Below are 14,286 nucleotides of genomic sequence, written 5' to 3' on the forward strand. Positions count from 1 at the left end.
AAATTTTGTATTTCCTCGGCTGAGTTTTGTCTATTATTAAAGGATTTCGACTATCTAAAACAGCTAAGTGTGACCCCCCCCCCCCCCAAAAAAGCAAAAACAGAAGAAAAATTATTTTTTACTGCACTGCTTTCATTTCAAAGTTGTAAATATTCAGTTTGCAGTTAAACTAAGAAAACAGATCCTATTCTAACGGTTTTGTCCCGCATTATTTGCGTGGATTTGTGTTTTGTTTATTTTCTAACATTTCATTAACAAGGCGCGCGCCCATTTGCACGAGAAGCGCTGGAATGTGTTCGGCTGGGCGCGTGCAGGATAGGGAGGAATGCCTTAGCCACGCCCCCTCCCCACCCCCCCTTCCATCCGTATCGTCCAATCAGAGAGCGGGGACGGTTTCAAGGCGCCCGAGGAGTGCGGTCCGTGGAAAAACAAAACCCCGCATAACATCAAAACCCGCATTTTACAGCCAACTACCGCCCGGAATCCGTTTTTCTGTGTCGGATTTTACGTTTCGCAGCGACAGACGCGGGTTTTCGCCGCTCTTTGGGGCCTTGCGGGCGGTGTTGTTTATCTGTAGTAAGGGGGGGCTTGAAACCGACCTCCCTTGCCCCATTTCCTCGGTTGTTTTCCTTCTTTCGCCTGGATTCTCCATGTTGTTGGTGCAAAAGTGACGGCGGAGGGGGGCAGCTCGGCGGCTATCACCACCCAATAGTAACGGTACACCCGAGGAGACGGAGCGGGCAGAGAGTCGGATAACCTCCGGGAAACATATCCAAGTGCCTCGCCCCCCTCGCCTCCTCCTTCCTCCCGAGGCAGCCGATTGAAGAACAAGAAGCATCGGTGTGGAGAAGAAAGAAACCAGGCAGGGACGAGATAAATCCGGACCGTAACTGAGGCGGGTCACACGGACGGCAGCCTCGGTGAATACTGCTGCTAGAGTCGCCTTATCAAAACAAAAACAAAAAACCCCAATGAGGGACGCCCATCATCAGTGCTCGGGGACAGGATTTGAGGATTTTGAGGGCTCCGTGATTGTCAGATGGAAAGTTCTGTTATCACCCAAGTGCAGAAAGAAGACGTCCAAGTGTCACCGAAAGCAGGTGAGCTCATTAAACCCCCCGCAGCTGCTGTGCTTGTGCCCACTGCGCGGAGCCCCGAGCTAGCTGGGTTTATGTGTAATAATAAAACCTTGTAAGAAGAGCGCCTGTTTTTATTTGACAGTTGAGGGCTGCGGTCTGAAAGGCGCGCTGCCTTGTTTTGGCATCCCCCCCCCCCCCCCCCCTCTCCTCTTCCACTCCACGCAAGTCTTAAGTGATCACTGTGGAATACCCACGCTTATCCTGCTCATTTTATATGGCGCCAAAAAAAATCTGTTTTCCTTCTGAGATCATCAGAGAGGAGGAAGAGGGAAAAAAATAGCATCAAATTACAAATGAAGACGTCCAGCGTTAGTTTTATATAACAACACACAGAAAATGTGTTTTATAGTTCACGATGTCCATTACAGCCCGGGCTTAGCTATTGTTGATCCTGTTTGTCTCTTTCTGCAGTGGGTGCAAATCTGTGGCTCCTCTTCGTGTTATTGTCAGTGGCGGCTCTAAGGAGGGGCCAAGAGGGCTTTTAGCCCCTTTATTAGGAATGTTAGCAATAAAAAAAACAACCCTGTTTTGCCTGAAAGAGGAAGGGAAGAAAGTTCAAATTCTCTCAAGATCATGTGAGTAAAGGGTTAAACAGCTACAGCATTTTAGAAGCTAATTGTAATTTAATTTAATGGCTTAATTATTAAAAAATGGACATTGCAACTGTTTGTATGAAGATTTTGAAGATAAAATGCATGAACTCTTAAGAAAATAAACCAGATAAAAATAAGATATTGTATGCATCAAACCTAACCCAACTTGTTTTAAGTTGTTATAATCTTGAAAAGCACATTATCAGGTGTCACAAAAATGTACACAAATGAGTAATAACAATAAACACAGTCAGAATCAAAAGAATTAATAACGGCCTATGTAGCCTAATTAAAAACCTAGGAGAACACAAGTATAATAAAGTAAATAATATTCTTAAAAGAAATAAAGTGTATATATGTGTGTGCTTGTGTTTATAGGAAGGAACATGATGTACACAATGTGAGACACACCCACTACCTCTATAATCCAGCCCACTTCAGACACCTCAGATTATTCTGTTTTTCTTTAATTATTATTAGAATAAATACAACTGTGCTAATCATTCTTGCAGCCATTGTCTCAGATTTATTACTTCAGTGTTGGAAATTTAAACCAAAAACGAGAGAATATTCTGCACAGAGAAATTCAAAGTAAACATTATAATTAATTTCTGTGACTGAGTTAAAAAATATTTTCCTAACTTCTAATAGAAACTGAATTTTCCATGGGCTTAATTAGTCAAGTTCACACATGTAAAATCAGTGGAAATGTATGTAATATTTGGCGAATATTTACATTGCAAAGCCGCAATTTGACCCATAAATATGCATTTATTTTTACTTAAAAGGGAAAATGGCAATTGTTACCAACTAGCTACCAGAAATACATTTAAAAAATAGTCTGGATTGTTTTTTTGTTTTCAGCCAGCTGACATGCAGTGTGCAGCAACAGCTAGTGTACAGACTTTACTGTGTTCCTTAATGTGTCAGTGTAGATTGTTTCTCCTCATTTAAAGTATTTTAAATGAACGGCGTGGTGAAAATGGTAACTTATCATATATAATAATTAGTAAAACATAATTAACTTTATGATAGTACATGAGAATTTTTTTTTTATCACTGTTGTATTAATTTCTGTTAATATCTGTCCTGACTCCGCCCTCAGATGATGTCAAGCGCCATTTTGAAATCATGGACACTATGTTTTTAGCATGTTTTTAATATTTCCAAAACAAATTACCAGATTTTTTTTTTGTATCTTTGTAATGAAAAATATGAATTTACAGCAGTTTTGAAAATGTAGAAAAATTCAAAACCAAAACTCTGTTGTTGCTTTTGGCTTTTATGGTACTGTTCTGAGTTTGGCTAACTGTTTAAAAACGGAGTATATTTTTTGTTTTTATGTGTTTTCTTTAATCGATCGACATCAGGATAAACCTGCTGAATTAGGAATTTTCTCTCAGATGTGTTTTGCTTCTGTTTTCGGCTGTTTTGGCACCGTCCCGCGCCCTGCCAGCAGCAGGCACAGCGCTGTTTCTGTCCTCTGGACGCCAGAAGCATCATGTGCGCCTCTGGCTGCAGCCGATTGCGGCGCCGCTTTTGGGGGTTTTTTCGGAGCAGGAACTGGGCGTGCATCCTGTCGCGCATGAACGCTGGGATGTTTGCTGGTTACAATAAGGAACAATCAGGTGCGGCGGCGCTGACAGCGGAATGCACAAACACTCCCCGTCCTCAACACGCCCATTGTAGCGCCGCTCTAAAACATTTGGTTGTTTGCACACTTTGCTCAGGATTGAAAGAGGCTTTGCTTCACTAATTCAGCCTCTTGGTTCATGTTTTATCCATAGAAGATAATCCAGCCTTAGAGTCAGATTCTTTGGCTTGTATCTTTTTCTTTTTTTTTTAGATTGTGTGGGCTTGGGTGATATTTTGCATTTTTTTTGGATCCATCTGTCTGTCACTGATAAACCTCTGAGAGATTAATCTTCCCATCCTTTTCACATGAAGGGGAGTTTTGCTGTGTTATGTCATACGTATCTTTTCCCTGGAAACCAAAAGGCTGATTTAAATGCCAAATGTGTGTGTTAAATCTTTAACCGTAACGTCGTCTATACAGGGAAAAAGGTCGCATGCCTATCTGCAGTAACTGTATTGAGTTGCAGCGCGCTTTGTCTCAACATGGCGTTGTGTAACAGGGCTGTTGCCGTGTTTGCATTACGGGTTTAGAGCAGCGCCGATCAGGGTGCAGGCTGCTGGTTGGATGATTAAATACTGAAAAATCTAATTTTCAAGTTTCTAAACGCATTAACTGTAAACACACTTTGATGCACTTTTTCTTTTAGTTTAACAACAATCACATGCATTTTTGGCATGCAATCTGACTATTTGTCTTTTCTCAGCTCTGATTGTTTTTCATTAAATGCAGAAAAATGAAGCACTCCTACGAGTTTTGTACTTATAGAAATGTGCCCTGATTTATACAATAATGCAGTTTTCAGCTTGATTCACAACTTTTTGTTCTTTTTTATGTGAAAAGATTGTAAAGAGAAGCAAAAATCGGTTTCTGCCAGCGAAAGCCTAATTGGTGCATCTTGGTTTTCTCCACTCTCCCTCCTCCTTTGCATGTTTATTCCAGCGATCACACAATATTGATGGGTTTTAAACTCTCGTCGCGTTTCTTTGCAAGTCCTCACACGAAATGCACCAGAGGGAGCTACGGGGGGGACTCGCAAGAATGCCTTCCTCCCCTTTTCTTTGTCTGCAGCACAGGTGTTGCATGGAGCTTCGGGTCTGATCAAAGGCGAGCCGCGGTTGTCGGTGTGGTCCGGTCCGGCTCGCCATTTCTGGCCGAAAAGGGCCCTGGGAGCTTAAAACAGCTGGAATGTTTTCTGTCTGTGTTTTCCGCTGAAAAGTGTGGGTTTCCCGCCCTCTGCGATTATGTAACCTGTACCAGCCATTTCCAGCAGCAGCAGCAGGCGGCGGCGGCGGCAGGCAGGCACATTAGAAACAGATTTCTGTGCATGGGTCTCTGCCATGCATGTCGACAGATGGACGGTGCCTTCAGGAAAATAGGAAGTTCAGAGTAGATTTTGCAGGCAAATTGCATCTCGTTACACTACATTAAGCACTTTTTTTTGTTTGTTTAAGCTCTTTTTTGAAGTTAGCTTATGGGAGTTGTGGGATTAAAAGCTGAGGCCCCACTTAAGATTTTCCTCTTTTTCTCTCGCTCGCCCCTTCAGGCCAGGTGAGCCGCTCTGCCCTGAAACAGCCTCGGAGTTGTAACATCTTCAAAGCCCTCTTCTGTTGCCTCAAAGTCCAGGATGGACCCAAACCACCTCAGCCGCCACTGCCGCCACCTTCCCAGCATGCCCTGCTGGAGTCACAGGAAAATGGGACGGTTGTCAAGGTAACGTGAATGTAAAAGTCTTCACATCAGAGTTGTTTAGGATTCATTTCATATGAATATGTAATAGACGGTGGCCAAGTGCTGATTCTTTAAATGTTCTTTCATGTTTCACTCTTTTTCATCCTCATTTTGTTTCGTGATTTTCTGAGACAGTAAAAGTCGCCCCAACTGTCTAAAAGCATAAATGCATAACATGATGCAAATGATTAATCGGATTAATCGATTATTGAAATAATCAACAAATTTTAGTAAGCGATTAATTATTAACTTGAATTTAACTTTTTTTAAAAAAAAGACAATTTTCTGAAAAAAGCAACTTAATCAGAGCGGTAAATAAGGCAAAACTGTACAAAAATATAAACATTTTACATTTAAGATTAAAAAAAAACATTTCTTTGTGATAAATATGCTTTATCCAGAACTTCTCAAGTGGCAGTTTTAGCTTTGCCTGTTTCAAATTATGTGAAGAAAATCTCAAATTAAGCATCTTTTTCTATATAATTATTAATTTGTTTATCCCAAAAATAATCAGTGTTTTAAACCTGCACTGTGTTGATGTTAAGTCAAGCAGAAATATTGATGTTGGAAATATTTTTTTTTAGCTGCAGATGCATTCTTTGCTACAAATAATCAATAGTTGAGTAAAGGAATGCTGTTACTGCATGTTAGGCAATAAAATTTTTATTTTTTTATTAAAAAAACAACTGAAAAATTTGTTTATTCGAATCTTAATGTTTTTTTTAATAAAGAATACATAATTAAATGAAATGAATTTTTATTTGATTAATCAGCAGAATAATTGATTACTAAAATAATTGTTATCTGCAGCCCGGCTACCAAATACCAAGCAATCCTGCAGATTTTTATGTTGCAGTTCAGTGCAGCTTTACTTTGTATTAAAGAAGAAGAATGCTGAAATCATCTCGTCAGAGTGATTCTGTAACGTTTAGCATCACGTTTGGTAATAAAAACCAGTCGCTGCTTGGGTGTTACTTTGCTTTTTACAGGCTCACAAAAAGCGTCTTTCTCCAACTTGATTTTCCTTTCCTAATGGATGAGCCATTCCTGTTATGTAATAAATTAATTATTAATCCCCATCTGCGTGGAAAGATGGAGATCTTAAAAAATGACACTATTGTTTCCCTCTTAGAAAATCAACCAAAAACATGTAAAGATGCTCCTGAGCTGCAGCTAAAGGAGATAATCTTCCCTGTTGTCCTGAAACTGAATTCATCTAATCTCATTTTCCCCAAAGAGAGAACATCGAATGAGTCGGGATTGATTCCCAGATAAATCTCTGCCTCGTAGGGACGAGTTGTGTTGTTATAAAGTGTTGATGTTTCTCCTCAGCCATCAGAAGTTAGCCTGCTGCCTGAGCTGAAGGCCGAGGACCAGGGGAAGGTCTGCGTGGTCATAGACCTCGATGAGACCCTGGTGCACAGCTCCTTCAAGGTACATCTGCCTCTGGTTATTTTCTTTTTTTGCATTTTGGATGCATTTTTCTTCATAAAAAGCAGTGATTTTTCAATTGAAACTCCAACCCTGCTTCATGCAGGGCAGTTGTAGAGCGACTCGCTGCCTGTTTGTTATGTAATGCCATGTGAATGTACGCAGCGTGCCAACCCTCCCCTCTCTCCCTCTGTCTTCTCCCCTCCAGCCCATTAGCAATGCAGACTTCATCGTGCCGGTGGAGATAGAGGGGACCACACACCAGGTAAACAGCCATGTTTGCTGTGGGCGAGTGGGGTGGAGCCCGTCCTTTAGGTTTTCACACAGAGATGTGGCCACGGATCCCCCTGCTGGCCAGATGTTGAACAGAAAGTGGAATCAAAGGAAAACAGTTTTTATTGACATGCACAGGAAATGTTACTGCTATTTATTTAAAAAGAAGAGAAAAAAAAAGTTTAAAGCTTGGGGTGTCCAAAGTGTGTCCCTTGGCTATTTGTGCAGTTCAAGGATGATACAAATGTGTTTTTAATCAGGCAAACATTTTTATTGACATCAAAGGAAAATGTTAAGTACAACATAAAGTATTTGTCTGTTTACAACCAAAGTTTTACAATAAGTAGAAAAGAGTTGAAACGATTAATCGAATTAAATCCGGATTAATCAGATTAATTGTGATCGTTTATTAAAGTGCACTAAGGAAATGCGGCTATTGCATTTTAGGCAATGAAATGTTTATTTTTTATTTTAAAATATGAATTTAATCATTGGTTTATTTGCATATTGCAATGTTTTTTAACCCTTTCATGCATAGTGGTCACTACAGTGGACAGCTATCTAAAAGCCATTTTCTTGGGCTTCCTGTGGATTTTTATGTTATAAATGCACACAGACCACTGAAGTGGACACTAATGCATCATAAAATATACCATCAACTACTGGCCATCAGCTGCAAATGCAAGAAATTATTTTTGTTAAATACAATATGGCCGACAGACAAAAAAGCATGAGAACCGACCCGGTACCCTCCTTCTGCTGTAGACGACTCTTGCAAGTAAAAAAAATATTGTGACATCAGATAACCCCTAAGGAACAATACTACTGATGTATTTTTCAAATAACAACTTTGTATTAGGACAAAATTACAATTGATCACATAAAAATAAAAAATAAATTATTTTTACAAAAAAATTTTCCTACGTTTTTTTATGCCTTAAGAAAAAAAAAATTTTTTAAAAATGGAAAAAAATTCTGACACAACCTTTCATGCATGAAAGGGTTAATATTGTATGGAAAGACTTAAGTGATTAAATTAAAAATCAGTAAAATGCGACAATTTTTTTTTATCCGATTAATTGATTAATCAATAACTAAATAATTGTTAGTTCCAAATATCCCTTATTACAAAACTAATAATATACGATGACTTTATTTGTTTGACTTGCCGATTTTCACCCACGTGACTAAAAGTTTGGACACCCCTGGTTTAGAGTTGAGCATCCCTGTATATCTGAGCATGTGGAAATGTGATTAAGTCAGAAATGTGATTCCTTTGGACTTGATGTGCTGGTAAGGAATCCCACAGTGGGCCTCCGCCTGGTTCAAGTAATCCAGGATAGGCTGGTTCATGCTGGCGCGGCCTATTCTTGATTACTTGTTTCAGGAAGTGGTCATGAGCAGCTGATGCATTATTCGGATGGGGGGGCGTGTGCATGAATGTGAACCTGTTTTGCTTACAGCCTGTGTGCCTCTCCAGGTGTATGTCCTGAAGAGGCCGTACGTGGATGAGTTCCTGCGGAGAATGGGAGAAATGTTTGAATGTGTGCTGTTTACAGCCAGTCTTGCTAAGGTACAAAAACAGATCCTGAACTCCATTTTTATTTTTTATTATGTGTCAGCAAGTTGAAGTGTTGTGTGGCTGATTTAAGCCCTGATCTGTCAGATGTTGTTCTGCTTTCTCTCGCCTTTAGTTCCTGTTTTTTTAGAGCTGCCTAACCTTATTATTAGACGCCCTGAACACATACACAGCTCTAACAATCCATAGACAGTTCTTCATTAGTGTGTCCTCGCACGTCCCCGCTCTTGTCCCTCCTTCTCCAGTATGCGGACCCAGTGACGGACCTGCTGGATCAGGGCAGCGTGTTTCGGACTCGGCTGTTCCGCGAATCCTGCGTGTTCCACCAGGGCTGCTACGTGAAAGACCTGAGCCGCCTGGGCAGGGACCTGAACAGGACCCTCATCCTGGATAATTCCCCTGCCTCATACATCTTCCACCCTAATAATGCTGTGAGTCCATGCCTGCCTCCTCTTCTCGCTTCCTGACCCATTTGGTTTTTTTTTTAATTGTGGGCGACATTGCTTAGAGGTGACCTATTATGTTTCCTTGAACAAGTTAGGATAGGTCTATCAGCGACACAAAACATGTTCATTATGTTTTTTGCACCAAATCATTTTTAGATAATGAAATTTTAGACTTTTCAGTTCAGAATGAGCTGTTTTAGGGCGCCTTGTCCCTTTAAATCTAAATAACCTGCTGTTGGCCATGCCTCCAAACTCATCGTTTACACTCTCACGTGAAAATGGCTGCAAACAGATATGTAATCATACAACTGTACATCTTTGAAAAGCAGAAGTAGAGCCTCCTGAACAACCAATAAGAATGCAGCAAATGGTTTCTGGATTGTAAGACAACAACAAAACAGCTTCTGAGAAGGAATTCTTCACATAGAAGCCAGTTTTTAAAAATATTTTCTGTCATTTGTAATTTTTTAAAGAAAAATAAATCATCCCTTTCATTCAGGACTTTCTGATCTCTGTTAACAATCTGTTTTCTGTTTGTCCTCCAGATTCCCGTGGTGTCATGGTTTGACGACGCGGACGACGCCGAGCTGCTCAACCTGCTGCCCGTGTTCGAGGAGCTCAGTAAGGCCGAAAACGTCTACACCCGGCTGGACCAGCTCCGGGAACAGTAGTTCTGCTCCTCATTAGTCTGCATTCGCCGAGAAAAAGACGGCGCCGCGTTTTACCTTCGCACTCACGTGCAGCTGGTTTGGGGATCTAGCCCAAACTTGGCGATCATGACAACCACTTCTATTTTTCTTTTTTATTTTAATAAAAGCACTACAAGAAAAGACTGGGAATTAACCAAAGCCATCCCATTACAATCACTCCAGCTGGTTTAAATATGAAAGTGGATCTTTTGCCAAAGCAGACGTCTGCCTGCCCTCACTGGACTTTTGGATATGGTTTGCTTTATTGTGCCTTTTAAGGAACAAGAGTGAAAAAAAAGTTTTTTTAATTCCACCAGATTTTTATACATTTATAGATTCCTTTTTTATATAAGGAAGTCTATTTTTAAATGGTGAACATTGTTTCTCTATGCAACCCAGTTCGGTAATAACATGGTGTACCTCCTGCGGTCGACAGATATGCGGTTCTGCGAAAAGGTCTTTGCCCCCTTTACAGATTTCTTCTGCTTTTCTTCTTAAATATTTCAGATCATCAAAAAAAAACTTTATTATTAGACAAAAACTATTTTTATATGATAATTATTGAGGGAAAAAAGCTTTCCAAATTCCTTTGGTCCAACATTTATGAAATTATCGGTGATTAATCATATTTTTTAGGTTTAATTTCACTAGCAATACATTTTAGAATTGAGGAATTTAAATAGTGTTTGTCTAACGACACAAAGTAGGTCAAAAAATCACACATTATGCCCTGACCTAAACATAAACAATCCCTGACACCTATCGGTTTGGAAAAGGTTACAATGCCTTTTTTAAAGATGCATGCTTTAACCAAACTAGAAAGTTTGGTTCGTTTGTGGAAATGTGAATGCGAAAGCGAACTCTGGTCTGCCGAAAAACCTATGTCTGGGTTCGGTTGACGTGAACTCTGGGCTGGAGACCGCTCCACAAATGGGAAGCAGGCTAAAGCACAGGGCATTCTGGGTAAATACAACCAAAACAAATGCGCAATGTTGCAATTTTGGTCCCCAGTCGAACCGAGTCTACCAGATTCTCAGGAGTTAAACGCCCTCAGGCTAAAGGACGATATCCATGGATGAAGAAAACATGGGTCAGAAATATGATCATCCAATGGCTTCATCCTGGATCGTCAAGCCAAATGTTGCCTGGGCCAACTGTTTTCCACTGTAAAAAAAAAAAAAATCACTGCCAGTTATTAAAAACGCTTTATTTAAACTTAATGAGTCTCCCTACACTCACTACTGCACACCCCCTTTGTTAAACATAGACATATTTGGTATCCATGGCGACGTCAGACTCTTGGCTAGGAGCTGATAAAAAGCGTTTGAGTTTATTCCCTAAGACAAATGTCAGTGATCAGGAACCTTCATCAAAAAGACATTCTTGAAAGTTCTGGTAGTGTACAAAAAGCTACATTTTTGTGATTTTTTTTCAGTAAAATGTGCCTGAATTTCTTGGTAATTTTTCATTTTTTTACACAGGATTTCCATAAAATACCCTTCAAGTGGAGTCAAATATTAGAATTTCTTATTGTTTTACTACAATTGGGGGGAAAAGAAAGATAAATGTTTTTAGACATGTAAAATCCCCAGTTTTGTAGCTATTATTTCACTAAAACTTCTGTACTTTTTTTTTTTAGTTTACCTGAGCTGCATCAATCTTTGCACAGGTGGATCGGTGATTTGCAGGAGTCTATAGCCTTGTTTATATTTTTAAAATGTTTCTATGCTATATAATGTAAAAGATACAAATTATTTAATATTCCAGTCTTCTAAAGCTATTACAGCTGCTGTGATTCTTACACCTCTGGTGGAGTCTCCCAAGTGTTGGCTTCATTAAGATATCGATTATTGAATGATTATTCCAGCTGTTTCAGCAGAGGATGAAGATCTGAGATGAAGAAGCAAAAACTGGAGAAGTCTTTTAAGGGGGCGAATACTTTTTATGGAACTGTAAATGTTGCTGTATGCTTATTTACATCAAATCAAAGTGGATTCTACTCATTTGTGCTGTAAACAAACTTTTTTTTTCCCAAACATGCAATATAAATAATCGACGTTCAAATTGATGTAGTTGGGTTAACGGGCGAAGATCTTTGGTCCGATGTAAACAGTTACACTGGATAAGCTGGCACATAGGATGAGCGTAAACGTTAAGAGTTTTCAGACAATACTTCATTTGTTACTGTGTTTTTCTTTCTTTCCAAATGACAAACAGCTTGCACTTGTTTTATATCGACAGTGCTGAAAGTAAAAACTGTGCCTTTTGGAAACGAAGGGACAGAGAGAAACGCCTGAACAGAGATTTTGGAGGCCTGCACACTCCCTGGTGTCATGCTGAGCGTGAGAAAAAACACTGTCAGGAGCAAACAGGTGGGGATGCCAGCAGCTCTGGTACTTACAGTGCAACACTTGAAGCTATCAAATTTGATATTTTGAAATTGCTAAGTGTTTTTTCTATATATATTTATTGGCCAAAATAAACTTGTAATTGTCCAGGATTTCTTAATGCGCAACATTTTATATTGTGATCCATTTTGCCTGTACTGAGGCTGGCCTTGTGTTTTACTGTTTATCTGTGCCTATATAACACCTTTTGCTGATGGAATGATCTTCAACCTGTTCAAATATAATTTACAGAACAATTATGTTTGTTCTGTAACAAATCTGTGCTTTCATCATGTTTTCTATTCATGTCGTATTTTAAGAGGTTTTCTTTGGTAGGATGGTTTTTACGATGTTTGTCTGATGCAATTCTTGCCTGCATGTTGATGAGTCAAATATGAAAATGAAAATGTATGTTGTGATGACCAAAAGTATTTGAAGAAGTCTCAATTCTTTTGTGTGTTGCAAAAAATACAAATAAAAGAAACTTTTTATACCTGATCTGACCAAAACTCTAAAAAAAGAGAAAAAGGTGCTACCAATTTTGATTTTAAAATAAAATTTGGTTATATTTTATATTCTTGGTACTGTATGTGTTCCTTTCATCTAAGATACAACTTGAAATATTTACATCCACCTTAGAGTTAATGCATGTTTTGGTGATTAGATTTGCCAGAAATCAGTAATACAGAACAAAACGTTGGTAAAATACAAAGTGTTAAATGGAAATATCACCTGTTTTTATAGCAATCTGTTTTAATTTGGTTTGATTTTATTTTGTGTATTTAAATTAGTTTAAAAAATTAAATCTCTAGCAAAGAGATATAATAACCAGTCCATTTTATTATATTTACACATTTTTTGCACCTTAGCTGCCTTACACTAACAAAATGTGCTTGTAAATTTGTTCATTAAAAGACAATAGACTATATACAATATATATCTTTAAGGCATACAGAATAAAAAGCTCTTACTACAGTCAGAATTAGATTGTCTAGAAGTAATAAAATAAATGCTACTTTTTTTGTTGGGGATTTTAAGTTTTTAATATTTTAAATACGGAAAGAACATACAATATGGGTTATATTTCAGTTTGATATTTTGAATTTTATAACAAAAATCAACTAATCAAATTATTCTGTTTTTATTTGTAATTTCTGGTCTGTTCTTGTATGTTATGGTTTGTTATTTTTTTTAACAAACCAGTAATAAAAAAAACCAAAAACAATAAATGGCAATAGTTTTTAATTTTATTTTGGTTTGATTTGTGTTTCATATTTAAAATGCAAAAACATAAATAAAAATAAAAAAAGCCCTAGGATGCAAAGCTTTAAAAGAAATGGCCCATTTTATTATTTTTTAATCTTATAACACTTCTCCTAAGAATTCACATTTTGATTGTTTTGAAACATGCAAAGAAAATAAACCTGAGTGGACATTTTTACTCAGCGTTTTTGGATCACAAAATTTGTCCTTTTAATAAAATTTAACAATTCTTATTTTAAAAATTATATAAGCTAACTTTTTTTTTCTTTGTCAATAATGTTTTTAAATGAGAAATAAATAATTACCATAACTTTCACGGACAATTTTGGGTTCAGTCACATTAGGGGTAACAACTGAATTCAGGATTATGTATCGGTAAAAAAAAAAACAAAAAAAAACAGTTGGACTGCGTATTTATCTCAACGTAGACAAATTGAATTCAAAAACGAAAGTAATATTTACATTTTTACATGCCCGTCATAATGAAACATACTGAACTGTTATACTAAGGTGCATTCATAAATAGCTCTAATTTATTTCTATATGGCAAACTAATTTTTGACGGTAAAATATGAACCCTCTGATATTTAATTCACTTTCATACTGAAAACTAAAATTAGACTTAACATTAAGTCGAGTAATCAAGCAATGACGTCAGTTTCGCAGTCTCTGGTTACAAAGAAACGACATGACGGCCATTTTAGGTGAACGTTTCCCAGTTAACGCATCAGGAAGTGGCAAAGAGATTCGTCAATGAGTAGAGGCTCTGTTATAAAATTACACATTTGTTTTCACAGGCAATGTTCACATAAAACAAAGCAGATTATTTATTTACCAAACGCAACAACGTCGCCGAAATGCGAACGTCACTGCAGATGTACGAGGATGAAGTTGGCGTCCGATTCAGAGCTTTATTAAAGGGGCATTGCAGAGTTTTAATGCCACCTTGGGTATAGCTTCACTCAATCGTATTTGAGTAACTTTTTTGGGGAAAAAAATTACTTATAGAAGTTGTTTTACTATATCTTACTTCATACATTTATATGAGTAATATTTTCAGAAAGTATTGCTACTCTTGTAAATGATACAAATCGAATCACTTTGTGTTAAGTGATACTCTTC

At 38.1% G+C, this 14,286-nt stretch overlaps 1 protein-coding gene across 1 annotated transcript; it reads left to right on the plus strand.

The window, feature by feature from the left end:
- Positions 1-407: 407 nt before the first annotated feature.
- On the plus strand, positions 408-12,474 carry ctdsp2 (CTD (carboxy-terminal domain, RNA polymerase II, polypeptide A) small phosphatase 2). The gene is made up of 7 exons (XM_032559775.1): positions 408-1,100; positions 4,912-5,078; positions 6,429-6,530; positions 6,736-6,792; positions 8,281-8,373; positions 8,625-8,810; positions 9,371-12,474. Exons 1-7 carry the CDS (start codon positions 1,040-1,042, stop codon positions 9,494-9,496), a joined length of 792 nt encoding a protein of 263 aa, XP_032415666.1. The 5' UTR covers positions 408-1,039; the 3' UTR covers positions 9,497-12,474.
- The last annotated feature ends 1,812 nt before the right edge of the window (positions 12,475-14,286 follow it).

Source organism: Xiphophorus hellerii, chromosome 1, assembly GCF_003331165.1.
Source record: "Xiphophorus hellerii strain 12219 chromosome 1, Xiphophorus_hellerii-4.1, whole genome shotgun sequence".
Lineage (NCBI taxonomy): Eukaryota > Metazoa > Chordata > Actinopteri > Cyprinodontiformes > Poeciliidae > Xiphophorus > Xiphophorus hellerii.

Coding starts and splice junctions, on each gene's coding strand:
- ctdsp2 (XM_032559775.1), top strand. CDS start 1,040: ATGGAAAGTTCTGTTATCACCCAAGTGCAGAAAGAAGACGTCCAAGTG. Junction 1,101..4,911: donor CCAAGTGTCACCGAAAGCAG/GTGAGCTCATTA, acceptor TCGCCCCTTCAG/GCCAGGTGAGCCGCTCTGCC. Junction 6,793..8,280: donor TAGAGGGGACCACACACCAG/GTAAACAGCCAT, acceptor GTGCCTCTCCAG/GTGTATGTCCTGAAGAGGCC.